The following is a 12,463-nucleotide window of genomic DNA, read 5'->3' on the forward strand; positions in this document are numbered from 1 at the left end:
TTCAAGGTAGTGGAGAAGAAAAGTCCCGTCACCTACCTGGTCGACCTAGAGTCCCCCCGGAACCCCCTCCGGGTCTTACATGCGAACCGGCTAAAACCCCACTTTGCCCGGACCGAACTGAGCCTGCTGCTGGCGACCGACGAGGGGGGCGAGGACGACTCCGAACCCCTGCCCGACCTCTTGCAGTCCAGCATTCAGGATGGATCGATCGAAGGGGTCCAACTCGCCTCTTCCCTGACTCCAGAACAGCGCAATGACTGCCAGCGACTGCTGCGGGACTACGCAGCCCTCTTCTCCCTCACCCCGGGGGTGACCCACTGGTGCGTCCACGACGTCGACACCGGGGAGAGCCCCCCCATGCGACACAGAGCCTACCGGGTGCCTGACCGAGTGCGGGCCTGCATCCAGGCCGAAGTAACGAAGATGCTGGTGCCCAAGGCCGCAGCTCCCGGCCACCCCCCAGAGTTGCGATTCTGCGTGGACTACCGAGCCCTGAATGCTGTAACCAAGACCGACGCCCACCCGATACCCGGGCCGACGAACTCATCGACGGCCTGGGGGCCGCTCGCTACTTGAGCACGCTGGACCTCACCGCCGGGTACTGGCAAATCCAGCTCACCCCCGGCGCCCAAGAAAGATCCGCCTTTTCGACCCCGGATGGCCATTACCACTTTCGGGTGATGCCCTTCGGAATGAAGAACGCCCCGGCCACCTTCCAGAGACTGGTGAACAAGGTTTTGGCCGAGCTTGAGGCCTTCAGCGCGGCCTACCTCGATGACATTGCCGTATACAGCAACCACTGGGCAGAGCACCTCCTTCACCTGAAAGCCGTCCTGGCCGCCCTCCAGCGGGCCGGGCTCACAATCAAGGCCAGCAAATGCCAAGTCGGCCAAGGATCCGTGACCTACCTGGGCCATCAAGTGGGGAGCGGGCAGGTGGCCCCCCTCCAAGCAAAGATAGATGCCATCCAGTCCTGGGAACCCCCCACTACCCAGACCGCTGTCCGGGCATTCCTGGGCCTCACCGGATACTACCGGCGGTTTATCCGGGACTATGGGAGCATTGTTGGCCCCCTCACAGAGTTAACGTCCAAAAAGCAGCCCAAGAAGGTGCACTGGACACCCCGCTGCCAAACAGCCTTTGACACCTTAAAGTCAGCCATGTGCACTGCTCCGGTGCTGCAAGCCCCGGACTACCAGAAAGAGTTCGTGGTACAGACGGACGCCTCCGAGTATGGGATCGGGGCTGTCCTATACCAAGCCCATGAAAAGGGGCTCGACCGACCAGTGGCCTTCATCAGCCGACGACTACTGCCCCGAGAGCAACGCTGGAGCACTATTGAGCGTGAGGCCTTCGCTGTGGTGTGGGCCCTCAAGAAGCTCCGGCCCTACCTCTTTGGCACCCAATTCCGGGTCCAGACCGACCACCGGCCCTTGCGGTGGTTAATGCAAATGCGGGGCGAGAACCCCAAGCTGCTGCGGTGGTCCATCTCGCTACAAGGGATGGACTTTGACGTCGAACACCGGCCCGGCAATGACCACGCCAACGCCGACGGCCTGTCCCGCTTCTTCCGCCTTGACGAGGAGAATCCCCAAGAAGATGGGTGACTCTCCATGCCTTCGGCTGGGGGGGACGCCTGTTGGACCCGGCCTCGTGGCGTGGTCCCTAACCCTATGGATTGTGCCCGTTCCCCGCCCCGGCCTTCACGGGCCACCCGTCTGAACTGCACCAAGGCCCTTCACCCGGAGCTGCACGCGGTCGCATCCTCCTCGTGGCTCCGCCATCTTGTTGGCATCCACGTCACACTATGCACCAGCCAGCGCGGCCCCGCTCAACCCGGCCTCGACCCCAGCGAAGCCCCGACATCAAGGCACCACGAACTGGCCAGGGGGTGCCGCAGGGACCATTCATCGCCCCCGGCGGAGGACAGTATCGATTGGACCCCCAACTGTCCTCCCATCCCTAGGTGTGATCGGCCTGCAAATCTCTTGGCCCTGGCGCCTCTCCTGCTGGGCGTCTGGCCACCTCCACCCGGCCTCTCCGCCCCCCTCGGGCGCCTGGGTCCGGACATCAAAGGGCTCCAGTCCTATATCTGGGGTGACCCCGCCACAGATCGGCAGTTGTATCCCGGAGTCGAGAGCCCTGCTGATTGAATCGCGGCTGACCCTACGGAGAAGAACTTTTGTCGGAACCATCACGAGCCCTGCGGACTGCGTCGCGGCTCCTTCTTGTGAACACTTTGAAGCCACCCGGAACACCGGAGCCCTGCTGACGCTATCGCGGCCCACCCTCGCTGAAACCTTCCTCGGAGCCCTGCTGACGACGTCGCGGCTCGAGCTGAGCAGAAACCACCTTGAGAGCCCTGCTGATTGAATCGCGGCTCTCCCTGAACTGTACGCCAGAGCCCTGCTGACGCCGTCGCGGCTCGACCCCTCCGAGATCGGAGGTCCTCCAGCTTGAGGAGAAGAACTGGGCCCCAGGTACCCTCGTACCGCATCCCTGCCAAAGACTGTCCCGCTACCCCTACCCTTCCAAAGAGACATTGAGACTTTTGGTGGATCCCTCGATCCCTTCGTGTAAATACTGACCTCGTAACCTTCTTATTGATGATAAAGCATTTCTTGTCTTGAGACAACCTCCTTGAGTCCTGTGTGGTGGTGTTACTGTGCTAGTACGTGATAGGAGAAGGATCTCCCAGGAGACTTCTCGGCAGCGCTCGGCTACTTCATACAGTGGGAGGGCCCCCCTTGGTGGTCTCGCCGACTCCTCGGGGTCCGCCTTCCAACAGAACATAAAAGGTAGTCTGTGTATACCCCTGAGGAAGTGTTGGCTATGAAACAACAATTCCCATTCTGTTGTGTGCAGTGGGATACACAGTACCTGGGCCTACAACTTGCTCCGACTCTTGCCTGTACAGCGAAGCTCAAATATCCAACACTATTGGATGAGACGGATAAGGCTCTGGACTCCTGCTCAAAACTGAGCCTCACATGTTTTTGAGGCATAGCGGGAGGGTAAATGTTGAGTCTTCCACGCATTTCCAAAGTATGTCAATTTGGACACATGGTGTCCCACCACCGTGCACTCACACAATTGCAAGCCATCATAACTAAGTCTGTCAGGGAGGGCAAGCAGACTTGCCTCCCATATGTGCAGTTTACATGGCCAAAATTTAACCCCTTCAGTGCCCATGACGAGATAGTCTCGTCATGGAGCGCGGTTGCGCTGTGCCCATGACGAGACTATCTCGTCATGAACCCCGCCCGCTAATTCAACGCCCGGCACAGGGCGGGGAAAGGGCGGGGCACTGAAGAGGTTAAAGGCTGCCTGAGATTTCACCTCATTGGTGGCTACTAACAAGCCACATGCCTCTGATACATAGTTGAATGGAATAGGCTGCTATGGGAGAAGCAACGGAACTTCATGGACCAGTCTGTGGCGGGAAAAAACATCTGGATCTAACTGTGGCTAGCCCATAAGCACTGTCCCTGGGGCTTGGACTCTTTGCCGGTTAGGGCACCCACCCACAAGTTCTTGGACAGGGTGGCAGTATGGAAGGGGTGGGCCTCGTTCCCCTCACCAATGAACTACAGCGTGGATAAACTTGACTTGCCCCCGGGTCAGGAATCAGCGATATTCCATTGCTGGCAAAAACAGGGCTGCAAGAGCATAGGGTCTATCTAGAAGGGCTTGTGCCATGTCTGTGGCCCATACAGGATTATGATTTTCCCGCTGCTGTTGTGTATTCATAATGCCAAATAACACACTGGGTCACGGGACTTGACGTTGGTTACGTCACATGCAAGTGGTCAGCGCGTAAGAAGGACAAACATTCCCCATATCGGAACTGTACAAAATGCTCATCACCACTCTGAGTGGTCAGTGCACAGAAGTGCAGGTTTTGATGGAAATGTAGCTGCGGAGGCCAACATAAGCCAAGGAATAGGAACGTATCCTGTATTGCGCACACCACACTGTGCACAGTGTAGCGGGGGCTGGAACCCCCTACAAGGTTTGCTCTCATTGTTGTCACACACCTGTGCAACTACATGTCTGGTATAACAGCCAGCCAGATTGCTGCTGTCAGGGCTGCAGGATGACTGGTACACTCGTGCACTTACTCTGGGTAGATATATTGTGGTGAGTTCTTAGATAACATAGATACAGTATGCAACATAGCAATGCCCGGCGCACCGGAGTACACTCTCCTTGGCCTCTCACAGCCAAAGGCCTTCTCAATAACATCCCTCAGGGCTAGGCAAATAGTCACAGCTTTGCTTGAGGACAGGCCGGTTATCCTATCACAGTGGGGGAAAATGGCATTTCCAGGGCTCATGTTCTGGTTACAATGTCTAAGGAACCTATTAGCTCTTGAGCGCCTGTCTTGGGCTGCAGAGGGAAGGGTGAGAGAGTTTGTCCACTCCGTGTTTCCCCTTTGTGACTTCATTGTCGAGAGATATGAGGTAAGTCACATGCCCAAAGTAATGGCAGGTCTGACGCATACCAACGATGGGGCAATCATCCTCTGCCGGTCACACAGTGGAGTGACGAGGGGGCCCCTTACACACATATTGTGTATGCTTACACTCATCTAGGTAGGCTGAAACTATTGCGGAAGGTGGGGTTGTAGGAGGCTTATTGGGGGAATGGTGTCTTATTGCACTTTTTCATGATTGGTCCACTTCTCCGTCCACAGCTCCTAGTAGCTTTTTGGCTCTTCCGGTATGCGTCCGGCCTCCGGGTGGCGGCTTAAAAACTGTGTAAATGCACACAATGCGTGCACGTCTGACATCCGGATGTAGCCAGCAAGCTGGGTTGGCAATATTAGCCTCCCTTACTATAAAAATAGGTAACACTCAAATGGAGTTGGCCGTCATTGTGCAAACCTATCTTCACATTGTATTATTGTGCAGTGACCACAGTATTGGCCTGAATGTCCATCATTGGCATATGACTTCCAGGATGTGAGATCCACATCGCAAACACGATGATATATCCCACGCGCATTTTAAGGCACATGGCTGGACACACTCCCCAATACGGTATCAGCATCAGGCCAGTATCAGCCTCTTAGCGTGAAGAAAACCATTGAAAGCTATGAAAGATGCCGCATACACACTACAGTAAGCATATTGACATTAGCGGGTCCTTAGCATGCAGATTCTGGTCGCATGGATGCTGCATGATTCCATTAGCTGCTCCTTAGTGTGCAGATTGTGATCGCTTTTCATTACACTGTATGCATACACATTAGAGTAAGCATATTGACATTAGCGGGTCCTTAGCGTGCAGATTCTGGTCGCATGGATGCTGCATGATTCCATTAGCTGCCCCTTAGCGTGCAGATTGTGATCGCTTATCATTACACTGTATGCATACACATCACAGTAAGCATATTGACATTAGCGGGTCCTTAGCGTGCAGATTCTGGTCGCATGGATGCTGCATGATTCCATTAGCTGCCCCATAGCGTGCAGATTGTGATCGCTTATCATTACACTGTATGCATACACATTACAGTAAGCATATTGACATTAGCGGTTCCTTAGCGTGCAGATTCTGGTCGCATGGATGCTGCATGATTCCATTAGCTGCCCCTTAGCGTGCAGATTGTGATCGCTTATCATTACACTGTATGCATACACATTACAGTAAGCATATTGACATTAGCGGGTCCTTAGCGTGCAGATTCTGGTCGCATCGATGCTGCATGATTCCATTAGCTGCCCCTTATCGTGCAGATTGTGATTGCTTATCATTACACTGTATGCATACACATTACAGTAAGCATATTGACATTAGCGGGTCCTTAGCATGCAGATTCTGGTCGCATGGATGCTGCATGATTCCATTAGCTGCCCCTTAGCGTGCAGATATTGATCGCTTTTCATGAAAACGGGCCGCATACCCATTACAGTATCAGCCAGAGTACAGTAGCGACCCCTTAGCGTGCAATTTCTTGTTGCTATGTGAAAAAAACTTGTCTCTGACACACAATAAGTGATCTGTGCCTGCTTCCTGTCTCCATGTGTGTGGCATTCACTTTCACTTTCTCTTTTAAGCACATTGTGTTGGATTTGGCTGAGTGAGGAGGTGTTGTTGGGATTGTGCTGGTGGAGAGTGTGGCTTGGAGTGTTGCTGTGTTTTGTCTAACGTGTTTTTTAAAATTGTTTTACATTTAATTTACTTTCTACTGTCTAGTGTCCTCAGTCTTGTTGTGTTTAGTGTTTTTTTTTTTACTATTTTCCTCCTTGGGTTTTCTGTTTTGTATTCTGGGGTTGAGAACTGGGGTGTGTGGAGATGCCGGGGGTGGGCAGGTCAGGGCTGTCAGAGGTGTAGTGTAAGTGTGCCACAGGCCATATCTGCAAGGTAGGAAAAGGAGCAGACTCACAATCAGGTCCCTCTGGGGCGGGGAACATGGCATGGGCCAGCTGGTTGGATCGTCGGGTCCTTTGATGTGCCATGGAAATAGAGTTGCATGTTAAGGTATGTTTGCCCAGTGTTGTGGATGGCTGTGTGATTTGAGTGTCTGACATAGGAGGCAGAGTGTGTGGAAGCACGATGATGAGACCGGATAGATCTTGCAATTATCTTGGACATCGGAGTCCATGATGGATTACATGTCGCGTGCTTGGGCCGTGTTGGGGTGTGGGTCCCCCATGTCGTGTGAGGAGCCTGTGTAATTACATGCATGGATGTGTTTGCGCATGATGGGTACTTCTCTTTTGTTGTTGCTCACTTGTATGCAGCTCTTTGGCATTCTTCTAGCAAGCTCTGTCATTGATTCGCAATACTTTTGTTTGCTGTAATGTTGGCTGGATGTGTTGAGTAGGAGTTGCCTATGATACAATGTTGAGTTCATAGCTAATCACGATTGTGGCGTGCGGAGACATGTAGATGTGAAAGATTGTAGGGCTGAATGAGGATCTCTGGGGGACTCCACAGCTGGTCTGACCCACACGTATGTACGTTGAGGAAGGAGCAGATCCAGTTGAGGGCCTTGTCTTGGATCCCTTTCTTGTGGAGTCTGCATATTGGTGGCCTTTGTGAGACAGTGCTGAAAGCCGCTGCGATTGGTCAAGGATGATGATTAAAATGCTATTTTTGGCGCTCTGTGTGGATGAGGTGCCTTGATATTGGGTGAAACAACTCAGTAGTGCATCTCGGCCAGCAGTGATGTTTTGGCTATGCAGCATCTGCTTCAACATGTTTGTGTGTGGATGCCATTCAAAGTAGGCCCAGTCATGTCGCCAACATGAAGTCAACACCACTGGGATGTTGCATTGTTTGTCACTGTAACAATTCACATTGTGAATATGCCACATTTGCTGGGGTTTCCTAACAACACCTATTTGCGTTTGTCCTCTCACAGATGGCCGCCAACCGATCACCCAGGGGGACATTGACCGTTTCCGGGACCCACACGCCACTGGTGAGTAGTGACAAGAAACATTGGCATGTTGAGTGGTCATGAGTGTCTGTGCCAAATGCAGCACGTTGTTGATTATCAGTATGGGTGTGTATCGCATGTCAATTGCCTATGATGTGCTGAGGTATTCAGCCTTTCCGTACTGTGTCTAATATGGTAGTGTAAAGGAGTACAATGCATCTTATTCAGACTTGTGAGTTTGTACATCAACAGTCATTGATACACGTGTCAATGTATGTGCGTATTTGCGAGCTAATAATGCGGCCAACTAGGCATTTACACTACAGTTGTGATGGCAATAGGCCACTAGCATTTACTCCCATGTTCATTTGCACAGCATAAGCAAGATGGCACACTTACATGCGGTTGACATCATCCAAGGGGCGTGCAGTGGGTGTAGCATTGTGCACAATGAGGCAGTGCTATTATGTCCGTACAAGGTCATACATCTTGGCACAGTGTTGCCTAAGGTATGCTGCATAGCACAGAAGCAGAAGTGGCAGGATGTAGCTCAGATCCAATATTGTCAATGGTGTGTTACACAAACACATTCCATAGATGTGTACGGCAATTGAGAATTTATATTTGTGCACTGCAATGGTGTTGACAGGCTATATCCGTGTGGACATACCAGGCTGGAATCAGGATCCTGTGTACCAACTCATCTGACACAATTGGTGACATCACTTAAAACACATTTCATTGCCATGCAATAGCTATGCATCATTTGATGTCACATAGATGAGCTAATCAGGACTGCCGCAACAAGATCTGTGTGTACACATTAGCCATAACAATTACACAATCCTCATGACCCCAGGGTGCCATAACAATGTGTAATCCATTGTAACAGTTTGCGTAGTTGAAGCATGCATGCTTATCCCTACTATGGAGTGCGATTGGGGGTTACATCACATGCATGACTGGCAGTTGTGGGTCAATGATGTATCCCCCTCGCAGTGGATGACTATCACCAATTGCATAGTAATGGTGGAGTGAGTAAGTGCCTAAGTCCGCATTCATACCCTAAACATGTTTCCATGTGTGCAGCATGATTACAAGTGTGAGTAGGGCAGTCCCAGGCCTGTTATTGTGCATGTAGTGTGAGACTACAATAGGTAGGTATTCACACCTGCACACATACCCCCTTGCCTGTCTTGGCACTGACTTCATGTACTGGACACAGTTCCTGGGGGACACACATGTCTGCACATGTGCATTGTAATTCTGATGCAGCTGTCTGTCACATGGTGGGAGAGGTTTAAGCTGTGCATGTAGGGGTTATGCCTCCCGAATGAAGTCAATTGTACAGGTCACACACAGCCCGGTTGTCTAAAGGTGCCATGTTTGTAGTGTATCCTTAGCTTTCAGTTGTGTCAGTGCATGTCCCATGCCATGCACTGTCATGTCAGTCTCAACAGCATGTAGTTATTTAATCATGCTTAGACACTGTGTTTAACAGGTCAGTCCTTGACTTAACATGTTGTTTTCAACTTGTGATACAGATCTCATGTTGTACGGTTACATAGTGTAAACTGACATAGATTTGTATTCTCTCTCAGACAACGTGACCCCTGAGGAACAGCACCGGTTCCAGGTCGCCAAGGACCGGTACCTCCATGTGCGTAAGGTACACAAGGGCTACCGCTTGATGGCACGGAGGTACCGGGCCGAGAGGAGGGCAGAGACCTGGCCGTCGCTGCCAGAATGTGTCACCACTGGCAGCGGCTCGACACCGTCCACCTCAGGTGACGTCGTGGGATCCCGGGATGTTTGTCCCCCTGCTGTCACACCCGCACCAGTGCCAGGCCAGCATGCACCACCACCTGCACCAGCCCCGGCACCAGCACCAGCCCCCGCACCAGCACCAGCACCGGCACCAGCCCCCGCACCAGCACCTGCACCTGCACCGGCACCAGCACCAGCACCGGCCCCCATGGACCCTGGAGTGGCACTGATAATGCGGACTCTCAATCGCCACACTACCCTCCTCCAGGACCTCCGCAATGAGTTCTTATACCTGAACCGGCAGATCCATGAGATCAGGGCCCACCTTGGACTGCCCTGAACACTGCCCCAGTTCTCACCTCCTCCCCTCTTCTCTCTTCCCACACTGTCCCCCTTTTATTATTATGTTGTGTTATGTCCTAGTTGTATGTGTTGTTTAGCATAGGTTTAGTGTAGGCTTAGTTAGGGTTAGTTTTAGACTGTTTTTACTATTTTTATTTTATAGGATTTGGGGATAGGTTTCATTTATCTTTGGGTGGGGGGTTGATGTATTTATTCTTGTTCTGTATTTGTAAATAGTTATTTAAGATAGTTTTAGGTAGCATTCATATTTGTACTTAGGTTAGGGCTACAGTTAGGGACATAGATTAGTGTAGGTTATCATTTTATATATATATGTCTTTGTTAAATAAATCTGGTTAACCATAGATTTCTGCTAGCACCTATATCATGGCTGATGCGGGGGAGTGGGTCTTGCACCATCGTGTGCAAATCATACCATCTTTGGAGAAATCAGTGTATGTGTAACTATGGTCGTGACCTGTCACTCAGCAGGATGGATAGAGCCCAGATACCTTAGATGTGAGCACAATGACCTTGCATGTCTGATAGATTAGCAATTATGGTTTACGGCCTACTCTGGTGACAGTTCTTTGCGACCTCAAACATCTCACATGTTCCTGGCCATGGCCAATTGATCTCCATTCCATGCATGCTGTTTGAAATTTGTGGGTCCATTGTTAATGTCACATGGCACAACAGTGTCAGTGAGTCACATGAGTTATATGAGTCTGAGTAATGACTTTGGAATAGAGGTCACTCACAGGTGTCTTGGAGTATTAGCACTGTCCGGAATACAGACTTTACTTCGAGTTTCTTGCTTTTGTGACACACTTACTCATTACAGTAATGGCTTGGGACCTGATGATGTTGGTTTGCAGATACACAGTTGTGCTGCACACAAGTGGTGACATGCTGCATTGCTCCCTGTACCAAAAGTGCCATAGCCACTCATCCTAGCTGTTACTATCGCATTGTCTCATAGTGATGACACCCTTGTAATCTTGTCACTGATCCAGACTATATGCACAGTGCAGTTCACATGACATCCGTGGGCACATTGGCCAATATGTGTGCACTTCATGGCAGTGCTCAGAAGTAGCTTTTGCATAGGTTTTGCACAGGTAGGAGCTAACTGACGCAATGCACTTTGGAATCAGTAAGTATTGTGGACTCAACTTCAGTGTGGCTTAGTTTGTATTTCCATATATGTATGTTAGACCTGTGCCCTTGGGTCTCCTCAGCAATGTGAATCTGTTGTGAACACCTAGAGGGGAAGTTTGAACTTGGAGATTTACTTTTCTTCGAGAGCCTGATTAGCGACGAGGAGCACGGCTGATGCCCTGCCCTCCCCTGCTCACCTCGGAGTCCCGCTGTTGTCTCACTGGGTGCAACCCTGCTGCTGCTGGTGCCGCTCTGCCATCTTGCGGCCCCGGCGTGAGGAGACCACAACTCCCAGGCGCCCTAGCGCCCCACCGACGTCACACAAGCGCCCGGAGGCGCTCAAAAGGACGCCGCTCCCTCGGTGGAGCGGGAAGTTTGAACTTGGAGATTTACTTTTCTTCGAGAGCCTGATTAGCGACGAGGAGCACGGCTGATGCCCTGCCCTCCCCTGCTCACCTCGGAGTCCCGCTGTTGTCTCACTGGGTGCAACCCTGCTGCTGCTGGTGCCGCTCTGCCATCTTGCGGCCCCGGCGTGAGGAGACCACAACTCCCAGGCGCCCTAGCGCCCCACCGACGTCACACAAGCGCCCGGAGGCGCTCAAAAGGACGCCGCTCCCTCCGCGTCGCGGGACGCGCGCGGGCGGGCGCCGGACGAAGCCCGGACAAAGCCCGGACAAAGCCCGGACAAAGCCCGGACAAAGGGCGGGCCGTCTGAGGCCGTCAGGGGCCGAAGGAGGCCGGGCTGGGCCACCCCTCTTGCATCCACAGTACACCTCTGACTGGTACGTTTCACATTGCTGTTGGACATACACGTATACCAGACTGGTTGATTAGACCACTTGTTGTGACCATTCCTATCATCTGGTAGCCATGGCTATGTTCACACGCTCGGGAAGGGGAAGCACACTATGTGGAGGTTCTGTAAGTGGCACTCTTGACCACTTTATAATCCGTGCCTGCTCTGTATTAGAGAAGGAAATTGCAATTACAGAGCGACGCCTTTCCCTGGACGCTACAAAAGATAAGCGTTCCTCAATGGGCGCTTTTGCACTAGCTGTTTCACCCGTACAAGCTAACACCCAAGCAGTCAACATCTTAACAGGGAACCCACCACACCTACCGGCGAGTGTAGATACAAATTCTCCTGGCCCTAGTGACCCTGTCCCTGTGTCATTTTTGGATCTCTCATACTCTCCCCAGCTAGTTGCTTCCCAAGAAACACCTAACACTGCTAATACTGCTACTCCACCCCTTGTAACCCCCGCAATTATTGAGCCACCCACTGTAGTGGACCCAAAAATTGTCCCAAACAAAAGGAAAAGAGTGGGTAGCGGTAATAGGGAGGACCAGACAAAATGTCATAAGAAGAGTAAAGGCAAACCACGCGTTGGTACGGGTAAGAAAGTGGTTCACACAGCTTCCCCTATACCACATCCCTCCAGGATAAGTTTGTCCCCTGTCCACCAGGCAAATCTAACCATTGATACTGTTGCTCAACAACTTCCTCAACACTTTGTATCCCAAAATGACCCTGACCCTCAGCTTGCACTGATTGGTCAACTGGAAAAAATAGTTAAATCTTTATTGCTTCCAATGATGGAAAGAGTAAGGTTATTGTCTGAGAGACTTGAGAGATTTGAGCAGGCCTCTCTTGACAATTTCTTTTCCCTTAAATCTCTAATCAAGTTGCATTCAAAGATAGGCAAGGATCATGATACTACTACTGATCCATCTTTAATGACCTCCAACGAACCTATACCCCAAGCTGTATCGTCGAAACCAAATGCTGCTTTAAATCTGGGC

The 12,463-nt window shown here is 51.5% G+C and overlaps 1 protein-coding gene across 1 annotated transcript in view; it reads left to right on the plus strand.

The window, feature by feature from the left end:
• Positions 1-9,568, plus strand: part of LOC146858396 (uncharacterized) — a 136,736-nt gene extending 127,168 nt beyond the window's left edge. Inside the window, exons 2-3 of the mRNA XM_085646914.1 lie at positions 7,373-7,432; positions 8,992-9,568. Coding sequence (XP_085503040.1) covers positions 9,081-9,497 — 417 coding nt within the window. The 5' untranslated portion in view covers positions 7,373-7,432; positions 8,992-9,080 and the 3' untranslated portion in view covers positions 9,498-9,568. The remainder of the gene's footprint in view (positions 1-7,372; positions 7,433-8,991) is intronic.
• The last annotated feature ends 2,895 nt before the right edge of the window (positions 9,569-12,463 follow it).

Source organism: Triturus cristatus, chromosome 3_2 (assembly GCF_964204655.1).
Source record: "Triturus cristatus chromosome 3_2, aTriCri1.1, whole genome shotgun sequence".
In the NCBI taxonomy this organism is placed as follows: domain Eukaryota; kingdom Metazoa; phylum Chordata; class Amphibia; order Caudata; family Salamandridae; genus Triturus; species Triturus cristatus.